We start from the raw sequence: 18196 nt of genomic DNA on the forward strand, positions 1-18196 counted from the left end.
TATTCAAATATAACAAATAAAAAATTTTTACAGTTTTGCAAATATTATGTACAATCCATAACGGAAATCTTTAAAAATTAATTTAAATAGTAATAATGATAAATAAAAAGTAACCTGCTTTAAAATATTTTTTCTATAAAATTAAAAAATTACAGTATCAAACATACATTATTATTTACATTTTTAAAAGTCATCTCTTAAAATAATTATTGTAAAATTTTTAATTTCTTTTGCATTATCATTAAATTATTAATTTATTTCTAACGAAAATTCTCGCTCGTAGCGAATAAAATTTTCTAAATTCGTTTTAAGAAGAATCCTTTCGTGAGCGAATCTAGTTCACTGAATTTTATCGAGTTTTACGGAAACTTTTCCATAAGATTTGTTTTTTATCGCCGCAAAAACTTAGATTTTCCGTAAAACAATATCATATCAAATAATCAAATTTTCTCCCTGAAAATAGACTTTATTTCTTTGGTCTTTACTTGGAAGAAGTCTTTCATTATTTTCTTTCTAATAGCTTCGATAGACATACGATATAAAATAAATTGCTACCGATACGTAATAATAAACTTTTTAAAATAATATTGTAGATAACAGCTCTAACAATTTAAATGTAGAACACATAAAGCATCTACAAAAAATTGTTATAAAAATTTATTATAAAAGTTTGTTATATTTAAAAATTTTTACGTTGCAATTTTTAATAAACAATTTATGCAATATCTTTAAATAATAATTTAAATTTTAATTACTAAATATTCTTCAAAATTTTATACTAAAAAAAGAATCTGGCTATTAAATATTGAGCAAATAAATTCAAATATTCAATTAATATAAATAATTCTTATTTACTAAAAGAATTCTTTTCTAAATATTTAATAAGTATTATATTACCAAACATAATAATATAATCAATCGTTTGGTAATAATTACTAAGTATTTAGAAAAGTCAAATTATTTTTGGTTAACCGAATATTTGATTGAATTTATTTTACTCACCACTCGATAGCTATAACTACCAGATTCTTTTTTTCAGTGTAATTAAACAATTTTTGTACGATGTACATCGCTTCTATCAAGCACACTCCCAACTGCAACTGCATCAATCACTATTTCAACATCAGATACACGAATAATTGATAATTCGACAAGGATTTACGGTAAATCCATCGTCGATTCGCGACATGGAATTTCTATCCACCTTTGAGTACTTTGGCGCGTAGACGATCCTGATGACAATATTCTCCGGCATGGCGATGTCCTTGCGGAGAACACGCTATCGCGAAGTAAATCGACATGTAATCCCGGTGCCTTAACGGGTTAACGTTTATCCCGCCATGAGAAACGAGGACGTAGAGATACGTTGGGATGACGCGCAGTGTTTCATGCCGCGGAGCGATACACTGCCAGGTATTGTGTTTCGCCTGGTTCTACTAAAGATACACAGGAATATTCAGTGGCCAGTCGGCGGTTTTGTCGGATAATCGCGCCGCTGTCATGTATGTCTGACGTATGCCAGCTCGCGTGCTTCAGGGTCGGCCTGGCATCGTCATCGTCATTCTGCAATGTTTATTTGCGTATCGAAAACATGCGCCATTAAATACATTTTCGACATCGTTATAATTATGCAACTATGATTAACAGTTGAAAATAAGCCTTCGGTTTGCAGGCATTAATTGTATTGCGATATCATTTTTAACTTGGAAAGTTTCATAGAATAACAAGCGACTCTATTTATATTTAGAATTTTTTTTATTTCTTCTGATACACATTTTAAAGCCATTTTCTTGTAATAAATTATAAAGTATATTTTTATCCCATATTACGTTAATTTATAAAATCTTCCGAATTCAGGCAATTTTTGATGACAGGTCTCTTTTTCTAATTCAACTCCATAGTTTCTTCAGTCAGTTTCTTAATCTCCTAAATTATTTAAAACGAAAAAGCATCAGACTATTAAGGAGAAAAGAGGTTTTGCGAGCAACTTCTCAATTTTATTTTAACGCGAACGTTTCTTATTCCAAATGCATTGAAGCGGCCCTGAATATAGACGGGAGCACTCGCTAGCGCGTGGACGCGTGATGTAACGAATTCGTGCAGGTAGCGTGACTTCGATTCCCACCAAATAGTCACGCTATTCGCACTAGCAGTCGAGCTGTAGTCGGTGCTAGATCGTCTTAATATGATGCACGAAATGCCTCGGGAAACGTGCGTCGCGGAAAGCTGCGCGGATGATTTGTCGTGGGGAACGTGCGAAAATTACACGGAGGAGTTGGCGCGCAAACGAGCCAGATGTAAGTTCTGCGTTTTTGCACGGTTGCTGCGGTTTCTTTCTCGATGAACATCCGCGGCGAACGCTTCGTTGGTTAGCCGAGTCATTTATAGGGCTTCAACGGCCGAGATACTCCATCGCCGGTGAGATACTCTGTTATTGATGGCGCTTGTTAAAATTATTCGCATGATTTATACCGGATTATACGTTGCTTGTATTTATCCCTTAAGCACTCGTTTGTCGTGTCCCGTCGAGGAATTTTATCATACTAATAAATAATTCTCTGCTCAACAGACGTAATATATAGTATATTCCGTTTGACAAGTTGGCCTTTCCGTATTAACGCAGCATAATTTCCAACTGTATTCAACAATCCTCCGCGGATGGTTCCCTTCAGCAGGTAAAGCCTTTGTACACTGGACTATAGTATTATAACCAATTACGAGAGACAGTGTGTAGAACCGAAACGCCTGTAGTGTACATGCATATGTCATTCTGTACATGTAGTTGCATATGTAATTACGCAATCCTATCTAATACTATACAATCTAAGTCTTACGAATAATTCCGTATGTAATACTGAAATAAATATAATGAAAAGACATTAAATTGGGTTTTCTGTACGCGCGACACGTTTTCGGATAAGGTGCGCAAGCAATTTATATCCGAAACAAACACAGTTGAAAGCCGAAAAGAACAAGGTGAAGAACGAGTTTATTAGGTTCGCGTCTGAGTTTCAGAAATATAAAGGGCCACTAACAATAGGCGTCACGGAAAAGAAAGTAAAACGAGTTGAACGAGCGAGAGAATAAGAGCGAGGCGGCTACCTCTAAAAATAAGTATAATACTTGATTTTTATGGGGATCATAACGCCGCGAGTTCGTTTCTCGCGGGGCGTGCAACCAGGCCTACCCACCCGCTCATAAATCCCTTTTGGCCGTTATAGGCTCACGTGTGAAATTACGTTCTACCGCAGTTGTCGCTATGCGGAAACCTCGTGCGTGTACCCCTAAGTCTAAGGTCTATGATTTCACACTCAATCGCCGGATCGGGCGAAGTAGCTTTCCCCTCCCATCTCAGAAAACAAGAATATTGCCTTGTCAAGCGTCGATGAAAACAAGTTGTAACATCGCTTAAAATCAAAGTTTCATAATGGAAACGAAAAAATAAATTATTAAAATTGAGATACTTAACGGTATTGGATCCACCAGTGGCAATAGAGTGGAATGGATCAGAATATCAAGAATAGAAAACTTACTTTTGAGAAAATTACAAAATGTAATTTACTTACTAAATGTAACAATTAATAAATTTGTGTAAAAAATAAAAGTATCAAATACTTCTTTGATATTCTTAATTTATGTTTTTTTATTTTAATGTCCTCATTAAAGATCTCTAGATATTTTATTCTCTTACAAGGTTTAAGGAAAAATATTTAAAAATCGAAAAGTGAAAGGTGCAAATTTTCTAAAACATTCTAAAACAAGATTCTATAAGGATATAAAATTCTATGGAGATATAAGGCTCTATCGGGGTTATATTACCACCGACATTAATTCTATGCGATTATGGAAGCAAGATGCACGCAACGAGCTTCGCCACTAATGTCAATTACCGTTAATCTATCTAATTGCTCGTGGTTAATTTCCAATTGGAAGTATAATGTTCAAATGAGAGCATAATCTTCATCAATTATGTTAAAGACTGATAATAATGATATGGCTAGATTATTCTCTATGTTCTTGTGTTATATTATTTTATTATTTAGAAGTCATTTGCAGAAGCTATTCCTACTTCTACATCGGAAACGAATTGTCATCGTAATTGATTGAAAAGAAAATTAATTTAAAAAAAACTGAAAAAAAAAACAAATTCACACCGAATTATATATTAAGTACTGAAACTCCAGCCTCGACTGTTATGGACTTTATTTCTATTGCTTATGTAAAGCAAAACTATTTTATAAAAATGTGGCAATTTAAATCATACAGTATTGAATTTAAATCATACGTTATTGAATTTTAAACAGCATTTTTTATTTTTGAAAAATGTTATTAATATAGATCATTTTTACGCCTAAGCTTTTGTAAAGCAAGTAAAAATACGATGCAATATATGAAAAAAATGACCGATAAATATCTTCAATGTCGCGAGAAATAAGAACAAACGCGATAACAGCTGCGCAATAGTTTTTACCGTACGCTAATTGCTATTCCGCATAATTATCACTGCTTCTAACATGTCTCACCTTCACTATTCTTTGCACGGTTTATAACTGTGATGTAATTGTGAATGATAGTTTCCGGGGAATGAATCTGTGCGATTAATTAACATGATTAAAAAATTTAATATTAATCTTGGTTGATCGTATTCCAAAATATGTTACTAAATATAAATGTCAAATATCTTTGTTATATTAAAAATATGATAAACAAATAATAATATTAAAAAGTATATATTATTATACGCAAAAGATCCACTATATATTAATAAAAATGTGTCTTACATTAGTAACTTATCATAAAAAAAAAAAATATTTTATTTTTATATTTTATAACATATAATCGTATATAAGATTTGACTGTATAAAAATCTGTAACTTTCTATGTATTACACAAAAATAGCAATGATCGCTCCTTCTGCATATATTTCCGTAGTAATAGCGGTGATTCGTATACGAATAAGTGCGAGTTTCGCGAATATATTATCCATCCGACGTCAACATACACGGGTTATCGCGACGGTACATCGTAGCCGATACTGACTAGCCGTATAATGCGTCGCCTTATTGCTATTTTAGCGCATAACTTTCAGTGGCACCGTCATTTACGCGCAGGAAATGCCACCCGACAGCGAGACAGCGGTATTTCAAAAACATTTTCATTATTTCTGTTGTTTTGAATTTTAAATTGATCGAAAGGCACGGGTTAGAAATTAAATGAGAAATTTAGAATCGTTATTATTTTCCTGATTTCTAAAGAAATCTTGACTGGTAGATAAATGTCTGAGATTGATTTACAGAATCGATTTAAGGATAATAAATAAATTTAGGAAATCAGCCGATTGCAAGAGCGAAGGAGAATAATTAGCGTAATGATTACTAGTCGGATATTAATATTCTTTCTCCTCGCGTACTAATAGAAAGTTATTTCACTGACGTTGTAAATGGCGGTTTGTGTAACGCGTGTTTCAGTTTGATCTGCGCAATTAAGGCTATTACGAATTTTAGCCGAGTCGTGATTTAATGCGATTTCCCAGATTAAATTGCTAACGCAATTAAATTTCGTATCGTTTATTTTTTACCCCATATTCCGCATATGTGAGAGCCGAAAGGTCGACTCTGCGGTCGATAGGGAATCTTCTATTCGATATATAATTCTATTTTAATATCGTGGCAAGAAACGAGGCAAGTGACGTAGAACTTCCGGTGTGTGAAAAAAGTATTTAAAAGATTCATTTCCATTTCAATTCGACGAAAGCATTATTCCAAGTTCAATGTTTCGGAAAGGTCACGTGTCCTCCACTTTCTACATTTTGAAAACGTTTTGAGTGCTAGACGAGTCGAAAGAAAGACAACAAATTGTTGAGTATCATTTCGTGTAATTTATATAGCAAAATGTTATCTAACAGAACACGCAGTCTCACGACAGAAATCGTATATTTCAAATATAAGTGCAGCTTTACCTTCGTATATATGTTCTTACAGAATAAATAAAGGCACTTACATCATCGACATGAAAACCGGTCACGCGCGTGTATCGTTATTAAATATTTAAACAGACGAGTTGGTGATGAATCGCGAGCTTTCATTGATGACGATAAATTATATGTGAATAAGATAGAAAGCCTTTGATCTAGCTTGTGGGAAGATTTCTTTTGATCATCTTTCGTTTTTCATCACCTCTATCTTTTAGAATAATATAGCTATCTAATATATTTTTAACAAATATAATTTTTAGTGTTGCTATTAATTAATTTCTTTGATATTAGTTTTATATGGAATTATAAGTTGCAATAAATAATGTTTAGAAACGAACATAAATACTTACTTGCTGCTTACTTCTCGTGATGTGGTTAACATTTTTCGGTTGTGATTCGTAACCGCCATTGTGCTGTAATCAAAAAGAAAAACAGTTAATTAACACGTTTATATCCATAATGTATAAAAATGTAGTAACACGTGTTATATATCTTCGTATAATTAAAATTTATAAAATAACAGAAATATAATTATTACTTATCATTCTCGCAATATTAATAAAAAAATTGAATGTAAAATTTTATGATGTAAAAATTGTATGTAAAAATGCCGCGCTAATATTATTTCAGTGTTTTCTGTGATCAAGGAAATACGTGTAAATAATAGCTTCATTTTATTAACTTTCTATTTGGTGCGTAGAAAATACTATTACTTTCTTCATGGGCGTTGTCTCAAGAGAAGTAGGTGACATTATTATCCATTGTTTCGAAATTAATGATATACGGTAAGTTGTTCCCATTGTCGATTCCATTATTGCAAGAAAAATTATGCAACGGCAGGTGCCGCAGTAACGTATTGTGTTCGATATTCCTAAAAAAACGGTTGCATAGTCGGCATCGATTGAAACCTGTCAAAACCTATTAAATATCACATATCGAATTGTCACGCTACGATACACATGCGATATTATAGTTATATAAAAGAAAAAAAATGAATAGAGATCGAAAAAAAGCATGTTTCTATTATCATTTCTAATATCGTAAAAAAGTTATAATTGAAAGCTTATTCAAATAAAAGGTTAAATATAGTTTATCTAATAATAACAGCGCGACTTTAAAAAGTTTTTGATATTTATATAAGAATACATATGTCTACGAAAATTTTTTTAATATTTTCGAATAACACAGTGTTTAAACGACGTTCTATTTTTGCTAAACAGAAATCTCTGAAAAATCTGTACATGACTATGTCGTACTAATTGATGTACACACGTCGCGCATGCACGTACGATTCGCACGCACCTCGCTCTCTATATGAAGGGCAGTATGCCAGACGGTAAAGGCGATACGGTGCAGAAGCGTCTCCGTTTCCTCCCGCAGTGGCGTCTCGGCTTCATTAAAATTGTTGTTCGCCGTATCCTGCCGAGTGTCTCCGCAACGGCAGCAATTCGCTCGCAGCCAAGCGCGCGATAACGAGCTGCTGTTTGAATTCGTCATAGGTGCACAAGTTCGTGCTCCGTGGCCTTTATGTAATTCGCAATTTCCATATACCGTCCATTAGGCAAATGATGTTCGATCAGTCAAACGTTCCGACAGTAATAGCAACGCAAATGGTATTTTGCATCAATCATGAGAAATTTCTCGAATTGCTTTAGCGCGATCTTTGTAACTTCCTCTATCTTCACAATTCCTTTCGCAGATAACTATGCTGCTCGATATCAGTAAAATCTTTAACCAGAAAAATCATAAATTCTTCTAGCAGAAGCATCACCAATATTATTTATTTTTAAATTTATTTTTAAAATCAATAAAGAATCTAGCGCGATCGATTTGATTTATTATCTCGGAAGATCTTCTGAATTCTTATGTGGTTTCTAATCTTAATTGTTTTAGTAATATAGGATTCCAAATGTTCCGAACCACGTGTATCAACATGAGATGCACCATACTCATTCCGTTGCACTGGGCACCGCCTTTTCTTCTTTCTCCTTTTTCCCTCCTCCGCGAAAAACCGCGATGTTTGCCAAATGATTTTCTCCGATACGGCGTAGAGCATTGAACGTTACTTCCGGGTCAAATATCATATAAACACGATTTGCTCCTTTTTGATCACATAAGTCAAAATATTTTATATTTATTGCAAAGATGTATCTAAGTTTATTTAGATTACTAATTATTACTGTTTGAGCACTTCTGTATTTTGTACTAAATATATCTTTATATCAACAGTGTGGAGTCCACTGTAGATCGTGTTTATGTAACAATTAATTCTATTTTACTGAGCCTTTCTACATTTTTGATTATAGATCTGTTTCATATAACATCAATAGATCGATATAACGGATATATATTAAATATTATACTTTATATAATTTCTCTTATCTGTATAACGTAGAACATAAGTTCTATTCACCTCTATTGCTTGCACTTTTTGATTGCACTGCTATCGTTATAACATTTGAAATTTGTATCGTTATAACATTTGGATTTTTAATGCAAATGTGTCACACTTTAATGACTCAATTCTTTAATATTTCACAGTTTAATCTCTTATCAGCTCGACACGCAAACGTATGCACTCGTCACGACATGAAACGGGTAGCCTTCAAAGCGCCGTACATAACCACGCCGCATGATTAGCTTGCACGATCCCACCCTACCGCCAATCAATTCACCTGCCGTGGCGCTCCAGCTTGCAGGTGTGCGCTCAAGGTCATTCGCGTTTCAAGGTACGCACCCTCTCGTGGTCACGCTCGATTCATCGAGCGTTACTTTCGATCAAGCCACTTCTCACCGCTCGACTACTGTCATTTATGACTCTTCTCGGATTCTCTTTAAGACGAACGTAAAGAACTGATGACATGCTTGAAACGACCAAGACGAGAAGTCTCTAGTCTTGTTACACGACCTAGGAACAACCGGAACGAACGTCTGCACCGCACGGGAGCCGCCCCGGTGCTGCGGGTATACAGAGGGTTGAAAGCCTGCATTTCTCCCGGCAGACCGGGATGGTCCATGGCGGGGTGGCAAGGGGATGAGAGAACTTGACACGTAACCATGGTGACCGTAGTCGGCGTTGCGATGTTACACGCAGGCCCGATTCTGCGCCGCGCGAATGCTCTCCTCCGAGCGTGTGAACTTCCGGCACAAGCCGGTATATAGGGATGACACCTCCGAGTGGCTGAACCGCCACTCCCTTGAAATATAATTAGGCCACGTTGCCCCGCGCGGAATTTATGTCGGTGGATGGTCCCTCGAAATATTCTCTCAGCTGGGAGCCGGCAGAACGGCCGCAGATCGGTCTCTCAGCGAATGCGACTTTGATGATGCGGGCTTATGAAATTTATCTTAACGTCTAAATTACCCTTCGCCGCAATGTCGACGTACATAATCTATTGCTATGTAACATAGTCCGTATGCTTAAAGATATACACGATATATCTTTATGTATTTCATTAATATCTCGTTTATTAATTTTCGTATATTAATATTTCGTTACGTAATCTTGTATAGTTCTAAAAAAAATGTCGGTGTGGATTTAATAACGTGCCTCTATACAATTTTCATTATGTCGATCTCAATTATCAATTAATATCAATATAACGTGGATTTTAACACTATGGATTTTAAATTTTTATCCACACCATGATGGTGTTGATATAAATACTAGGGATTATAAATCCACACCATGTTGTTGTTGATATTAACAATGAGAATTATATAGACACAAGATACTGCATGTTAAGTCAACTGAAATTTAAAAAAAAATTTTTATACAAATAATCAACAATATCTTTATTTCAATTAAAATAATGCCTCAGCGCAAATTTTATTAGAGAAAGAGTATCAAATACTGTTTATAAACTTTGAAAATTTTTATCTTCCAATTAGAAATCGATCTTTCCTTAATGACGTTTCTTAAGAAACTTTGTTTCTCGTTTAATAGGATGAGAAATTAAATGTATTTCAATCTATTTGCAAAGTTTTATTCGCTCCTATGTGTTATGGATACGTTACTTTAAATCACCACGTGCGTCTCTGCGCGGTCGCATCGCCGATAAGGAAAAGCACAGTCGAATGGGTCGAATATGCCACTCCCATGGAATACAATTAGGCCACCTGGTGATATGCACGCTATTTTCTCCAACATCATTTACTTTGCGCATACATCTATATTTTGCGCGTAACGCGAGGACGCGCGCTTGAACTTGCTAATTTGTAGCTCGGCAGGGAGATCGTAGAGAATGAAATTCGCGTCGCGACGCTGGATGCAATTTTTAATGTATTTCTAACAAGATTTTCATTTCGGATGATGAAATACTTTTGAGAGCTATTTCATCATACACGTGCGAAATGTACACTTCGTATACTTGACATACCGCACCCTTTCGATGTAATTAGGTCAAGCTTTTATGGTAAAATTATGATAACATATAAATGTATTTTTTTTAATGAGAATTTGACGTTACTTTAAAAGAATAAGATTATTTTTTTTTTCATCTAAATTTAAGATATATGTGAAATTATTTAAATATATAACAAGCTATTTCTAAATTCTTATTATTAATAAAATTCTTATTATTAATAAAAAAGATAAATTCAATGATGTAATTAGACAACTTTATATTACAATAAATTAAAACGTTAAACATGAAATTTTGCTTGGCAATTTGTGCATGAAAAACAGTAAGTCAATGCTGTTTCAATATTACTATATCTGCACTTCGTCACGGCCTTCTGAGAAGAACATTTAAAAGTTTTTATGGCAATTCGTTCGTCTCGATATAACACGTTAATTTTCAAGCGAAAGAAATGCCGACAACATTTTATGACAAAATAAATTGTATAAAGAGGATCTATAGGCCTTCGTAGATGAAACATGAGGCTTAGGTAATTGGATAAATACAAGGATGTCCTTGGCGAGAGATCACAGATGGAATATATCGCCGGTCGTTTCTGTCTGCGAATCCAGATTCCGTCTGGATTGCGAAAGCTAATGTGCGATTACTAAATCCATCGCGTAAAAATGCGAATAGCATAGCTCCGACTATAAAAAAGGCGGATAGAATCCCTTTCGTTCAAATTTACATTAATGAGTAGTGAATTATGGAAATGCGAGATAAAAGTTATATTTTTAGATTTCGCTAAATCAATATGCCGTACACAAAATTACGCATTTTTAAAATGTCACAGAGAGAGTTTACAGATTAAAAAAATTTAACAATCTAATATATTATATGAATAATATAATATTATGTAAGTCGTTACTGCAGAACGGTAATAAGCGCAGAACAATTGAGCTATAATTGATTTAAAGCATTTATTTCTACCATAGAGATTAATTTTAATCTCGATTTAATTTACTTTTTATCTTTTTCTAATTCTAGGAATTAGAAAAAGATATAAAGTGAATTAAACTGAGATAAAGTTAATCTACATTGATAATGGACATCAATCGCTTAAAATATGTTTCTACGAACTAAATCGCTAATTAATGTGTGCAATGCATTTGCTCGAAAATGATATTTTACAGTTACGAAAAAATCGACGGTTCAACCATGTGAGATGGGTCCAATCATTAAATAGGATTACGGAAACTTCTATCATTTTTCATGATAATCCAAACGAATTTATCGTCAAATTTATTGGCATGTATGTAATTTATTGTAAGATTCATATATCAAACTTAATAAAAAGAAGAGAAAGATGGATCTCTGCAATATTAATACTGTTTTATATGTATTCTATTTATACGATTTAAATTTAATTTAAAGATATATTCAATTTGCAATCTGCTTTTTGGCAAGAAATAATACTAACTTTTTAAATTCTTTATAATTTTAGAATTAATTAATGTTTTTCTGATATTTTATAAAAAAACTTTCCTCTTGCACATGCTTCATGAAACATCAATCTAAAAATCAATTAATTTAAAAATATTGGATTGTCCGGAAAGTTCGTGCCGCAAAAAATTTAAATTTAATAAATGTATACTAAAATTTAAATCTTCTGCGTTTCAATTTTCTTTCAAAATCGGCATGAACTTTCCGGACAACCCAATATTTGCTATGATTACGTATGCATTAAATCTGATACATTATTAATCTCGGTCGGGTCATTTAATATTGAAAACAGTAGACTGATCAAAAACTAAAATAAAATGACATAAGAAACTAATAATATGAACGGCGCGTATGATAATACAGGACCTTTGCGCCAATTCGAAATATCGAATCTGATTAATCTTGATTAGTCTTGTGTATATAACTTTAAGCTAAAAAAACACAATTACTTCCTTGCCAACTCAATAAAAAACAGTATTTTTAATCAAATTACATAAAAATTACATAAAATTCATTGAAAAACCTTAGAACGTATGTTAAATATGTAGAAGAAGAAATAGAATTTGTTTTTTTTTGTTATTTCGGTACTTTTTATATTTTTGTCTTTAACATCGAAGTGGAAATATTATTGGCTGTTACAATTCTTGATGAAATAATAGGTTAATAGGTTAATAGGTCTGTTTGCATTGTTTGCACTCTTTGCATTCAACATTTGTGCCTTCTCTAATTTCAACGCCCGAATCTATTTTTCTAATATCACTTTAAGTGTAAAAATTTTGAGGGATTACAAGCAATCCAAACAGATCTAAGTGATCTAAAAAAAAATATCCGAATAAAAAACTGTCGAAGTAAAAGGGAAAAAAAAACATTAATTTCCAAGTTTTTTATTCTAAAATTCTAGTATTTTTCCGTCGTTTACATCTCTCTCAAAGACTAAAATAAAATGGCATAAGAAGACGCTAATAATAATGAATACACGTACATAATGCAGGATTTTTGCATCAATGCTATACGGAAATCGTTACAGAAATCGGCAAAAGTTTAATTTTAATGGAAAAAAGATAATAATTTCTAATAGTGTCGATAATAAATATGAATTAACCGTGTATCACGTTTAGCTTAGAATACGAAGACCAATGTAATGCTCGTTGAGAAACGAGTCGCGCGAAAGGATTAATTGGCATATCCGATTGGCTAATCCATACTTAATTGACTTATGTCTCGTAATCGAACGTCACAATCAAGAATCGCATTGGGGATCAATTGGAGCGCAGCTGCGGAGAGCACGGATTATCTGGATAGCTCTTGCACAGCGAATGGATCGTGATATCGGAATGAGGAAAGAGCTGGAATGACAATGGTATTCACAGTCACGCCGTATTACATTAGCGGATATGTGGCAAGACGCTGATTGGAAGTGTAGAATATAAATTCCGATCGGTAATCATTATCACCCGTGTTTCTATGCAAATAAATCCTTGACGCTCACAAGTACAATAACTAGTACAGTAAGCACTGTCTCTGAAAAGAACGTAACACTGAAAAGCTCAATGACCGAAAGATTTAACGTTTTCTAAACTTCACATGTTTATCATTAATTCTTTAATAATTTTAAATAAACTTATTCTTTATCTTTTCATTAGTCTTCACGAAGAATTTTCACTTTAATTCGAGGCTTAGTTGCTCTCAGCCATTTTTGGTAATTTAGAAGAAGTTAAAATTCTGTCAGATTTTCATCTTAAATAAGCCATCTTCGATAACATCACTTGAACACGGGATAAAACACTGAATTTTAATGTAAATAAAATACCCCGCGTCTGATCCGTTTTTTGAAAATGATGCTTATATAACACTCCAGTCAAAGTGCTTCAAAGTCAGATAGATTATTATGAGGAAATATGAGGTCATGATGGTGACTCGTGGTACAGAGCTATCACGTAAAATGACTTTAGTCCTCCAATTTCTTCGACATTTTTTAAAATCTTTTAGATTAGATATACGGAGCGTTTCGTAAGATCCGTTTCCAATCTATCAATATCAAAGGCACCTACCGACATCAAGAGACAATCTTTGCTGCATTAGTGTCGACTCCAATATGAAAGCCTTGTAGCAAAATGTGATGTGACAAGACGTGGACACGTGCATACTCGCACGCATATATATATGCGCGTATATGTTGCAAAGCGCTGACTTAATAGCTAACGATTACGTAAAGTCTAGGTTTTTTATCCATGTCGCGGTGTTCTCTGGGAAATAAGCGTTCTTCTCCTCTCTCCTTTCGTCTCTTTCTGCCTTAAGAATCGCGAGTGATCTCACAGGAAGTGACGCCCTTTACGATCATCGATATAAATACGTGCGCACGCGACACAGAATGCCGATGGCTATCATTTTATTATCCGTTCCCCTCCCTTCTGCTTACAAGTTTCTCTTCTCTCTTTCTTTACGCTGTCGTAATTTCTTTGCAACTTAGACGGTTTTTCAATGATACAACTTCGCTGTAAATACGACATAAAGAAGAGGATGATAGTGATCATAAAGAGCGCCGTCGAAAGGAGCCGTATCTTATCTATAGTTCTGTTTTATCGTTGACCTTCGACCCGGTCATGCGAGCACGCTGGTTCAGATCTTTCATGTTTCTGATTGTTAATAGCGTATCTCAATTTCAAACTATTCGGTCTTAATTTGTTAAGCATGATAAAATCGTTAGCGGTAATAAAGATAAATCCTCATCGGTAAAAAAATGATAAACCTCTCGCATGAAATAAAAGTTATTTTAATTCTAAAATGAATACACACCCTGGGAATATTTTATCTCGATCTTATTCTGTCGCATAATGGGTGTGATAATGAGTGCACGTTAAATTGTTCTTAATACGAACTTTTTAAATTCGTACTCAATACCTTATTTAATTCAGTACATTACGTTGACAGGAATAATGAAATAGAAGTGTAATTATATTTCCTTTCAGTTATTTCACAAAAGACCATTTATTTCTTTTTTCATGAGCGCGAATAAATGAAATCTAATGTGACTGTCGTAGTTACAGTTTTTTTTCTCTCTCTTTTCTCTCACGAGTTCATCCCTATCGTAGAATGTATAGTAAAAATGCGATCATCGGAAATTTCGTAGCCTCGATTGTATGCTACCATTCGCTCGTTCTAGATCGTAGTCTCGATTCAAGTTTTGGATTCGCGCCAACTATCGAAAATCCTCTACTTTCGAAGCGGTAAATCGCCCGCGTCGCGTGTGGCCGCAGGAAAAAGAACGAACACGGAACGGTTCCAACTACTTACGTTTTCTCAATATATGACTACGCGCTTTATCGAGTGTTTCCCAAGAGTTCTGATTGAAATTAAAAGCAGACGAATCGAATCGTTTTAAGCGGAATATTTTTATAGGAAACGTATAAAAATTTATTACAAGTTTGTAGCAAATTTATCAGTACATAATTCAACTTAAAAAAAAAATATATATAATTAATATATATGTGCTATATTTTCAACGAAGTTAATTTTTAAATAAATAAAATTTTAGATTAAAATATTTTAATCTCAATTCGCAAATGTTTTCGTAATAAATACAAGTATCAATTTGGAGCAAGTTATAAAAGTTTCCAGATCTTCCTGCGAAGATCTGGGACTCTGGTTGCTCGCAATATCAAAACTCTTGTAGCATACAAGGAACGCTCCGTAGATGAATGCAACGATAGCAGAATTGAATCACGTGCCGTTTACGAGATACATTCGCGTATTTCATTCGCGTGTGGTCAGAACATCCGCGTTAACGACACACGCTCTTTCAGAGAATTCACTCACCGCCCAGAAAGCGGGTCGTTGCCATTAGCAGCAGAGTTTTTCACGTTCGATAACGAAGACTTACAAACTACTTTGCGACTTTTATAACCGCAAATATTATTCCGAGTAATATGAAATTCTACTATAATAATATTATCTTCAATCTTCATTAAATCTTATATTATTTTTAAGATTAGCGAGTTACTGTAGTTTGTACAGCTGTCAATATTGTTCTATATCTTTTGTTCTATCTCTTACTATTGAATTGAATTTCTTTCAAAAATTTCAGCACATTTTATATTTTTGTAGCAATTTCATTTTTCATTCATAAACCAAATTATAATAAAACATACTCTCTTATTTTCGAAAGTATTCAATAAAGTCGTAAATTGCCGAGAAATAATTATAAACAAATTCTCAATTTCTCAAATAGACAAATTTCATGTACATATTGATTGAAAAAAATATCAGTTTGGAATTTTGTGCTAGATATCGATAAACATTTGAATAACATGACTAATAATAAAAAAATTAAAATAATATATGATCAACAGAATCCAAAAGTTTAGCTTCTGTTATCAAAATCAAAGGAGATTAAACTTAAAAAAGTCAAATATCTGAGAAAAAAATATACTTTTTTCTAATTTTCATGAAAATATGTAATAAATTTAAAAACATAACGCATACAAACTGTATTTATATTTTATTTTTTATATTAAATTCACATAAATATATTATAATAAATATATTACAAAAATATATATATTATAATAAATGAAGTGCTGAAACTTTTGAGCGATATGATTAAAGCGATATAGATTAAAATAACTTGAGTGCGATAATATTGTATGATAAAAGCCTATCTTTGATCTAGTTTGACGGTTCAAAATTTAAAAAAATTAAAAATTTTTTAATTTTTTTATCGTGTTGTAAAATTGAATACAATGATCACAGTAGTATATTATCTAATTGTTTCATTGAGAACCGTACAGAATATGCAGAGTTCTGCATCTTTCGAAAGGTCGTTTATTTGTGAGCGAAGAACTTGTTGTCGAGTCACTAATTGATGTCCCAACACGAGAGAACTTCGTACAAGAACGTCGCCCGCGATTTGCCTCCATTTGTTCGGCAAGGCGTGTAAAGGGCCTAATGTCTCAGCCAATTACTGTGCATAACAGACGAATCAAAGTGCATCGTCGAGAAACCAGTTCAGCACACTTGACGTGTCCTTGTCTTCGTCCATTGCCGGCGCCTCTCGCTCTTTTGCAATTGCATATCGATCGATCAATGCAGTATCGTTGACAATTGTGTTCATGGAAAAGAATATGAGTTTTCATATAAATATTTTATGCGCGTACAATATAATATAATGATATTTTAAATCTTGTGTGTTCAAAAACGCAAAATGTGATTCATATTGGAAAAATTAAAAGCAGCAACAAATCGCTGAATTTGGAGAGCATACTAATGTTTTCCAGACGAAATATTCATGTATCATAAAATATATGGAAATAAAATTGGAATTACGTGTAGAAATTAATTGTTAATTAAGGACTAAAGTGGAATTGTTAACAGTTGAAATTGCTGCATATTACATTACAGCTCGCACGTATGCTTCCCATAACGGGTCTAAAACAGAATTATTAATAACTACGTGTTACGTTACGAACTACACGTTCCCATGACGGATCAAATAGGTCAAAGAGCATCCCGAAGAATTTCGAACAACACATTTTAACGACTTTGCATACCCTACCCGCCGCGAATCCGCCCTGGATCCTGTGAACTTTCCTTGATACTTTCTTATGTTGTTTCACGTGTTGGGCGGAAACTTAAATCATTTGACGCACCTTGCGAGCCTGTTTCCGTCAAGCTGTTATAGATCAAGATAGATTCGTTAAGCTATGATTGGGAAGCGTTCATATCAAAACGTTAAGAACGACAAAACAAAGAGTCAACACAAAGTGTTTAAATTTAAAATATAAAAAAAAATAAAATTAAAGAACAAAGTAAATACTGTATATTAATTACTTTGATAATAGTACATCTTTTCTCTTTTTTATTTCTTTTTATTATTAAAATTTTTTGTATATATTACCATCATATTTTATGATTTCTCGGTTCTAATACAGAATAATTCGGCATAAATGATTGCCAATTCATTTAATCTAGTCTGGAATTCATTATACATTTCCGCGTGATAATAACAGAATAAATAAAACATGATAATAAAAAAAAGAGAAGAAAAAAGGAATCAAAGCATTATTGTTAATAAAAATTGTTGTAAGAACATTAAAAGATAAGAATTTCATAAATCAATGTCAAGAATGCGCTATAGGCGATTATTGACTGATGGATCGCAATATTTTAGTTTGCAATTTGCCAGATAACTTTAAAAAAAATATATTATTTAAGACGCAAGCGCTATCGAGTTTGCGTTCGTTTTCTTCCCGTTTTTCTTGTTGCACTGTCGATCGTGAAAAATTGCTACAACTCTTCAAACTTTGATCAATCTTTATTTGTAATAAATCTATAACCTATATTTCTAATATATGTATTTATTCGTTTATATATATATATATAT

At 33.2% G+C, this 18196-nt stretch overlaps 1 protein-coding gene across 1 annotated transcript in view; it reads right to left on the reverse strand.

Annotated features, from left to right (window-relative positions):
- LOC108689082 (tensin-2) overlaps positions 1 to 18196 on the reverse strand; it is a 184928-nt gene that overhangs the window by 39922 nt on the left and 126810 nt on the right. The window contains exon 5 of the mRNA XM_018195689.1: positions 6325 to 6387. Coding sequence (XP_018051178.1) covers positions 6325 to 6387 — 63 coding nt within the window. The remainder of the gene's footprint in view (positions 1 to 6324; positions 6388 to 18196) is intronic.

Source organism: Atta colombica, unplaced genomic scaffold (genome assembly GCF_001594045.1).
Source record: "Atta colombica isolate Treedump-2 unplaced genomic scaffold, Acol1.0 scaffold254, whole genome shotgun sequence".
Classification (NCBI taxonomy): domain Eukaryota; kingdom Metazoa; phylum Arthropoda; class Insecta; order Hymenoptera; family Formicidae; genus Atta; species Atta colombica.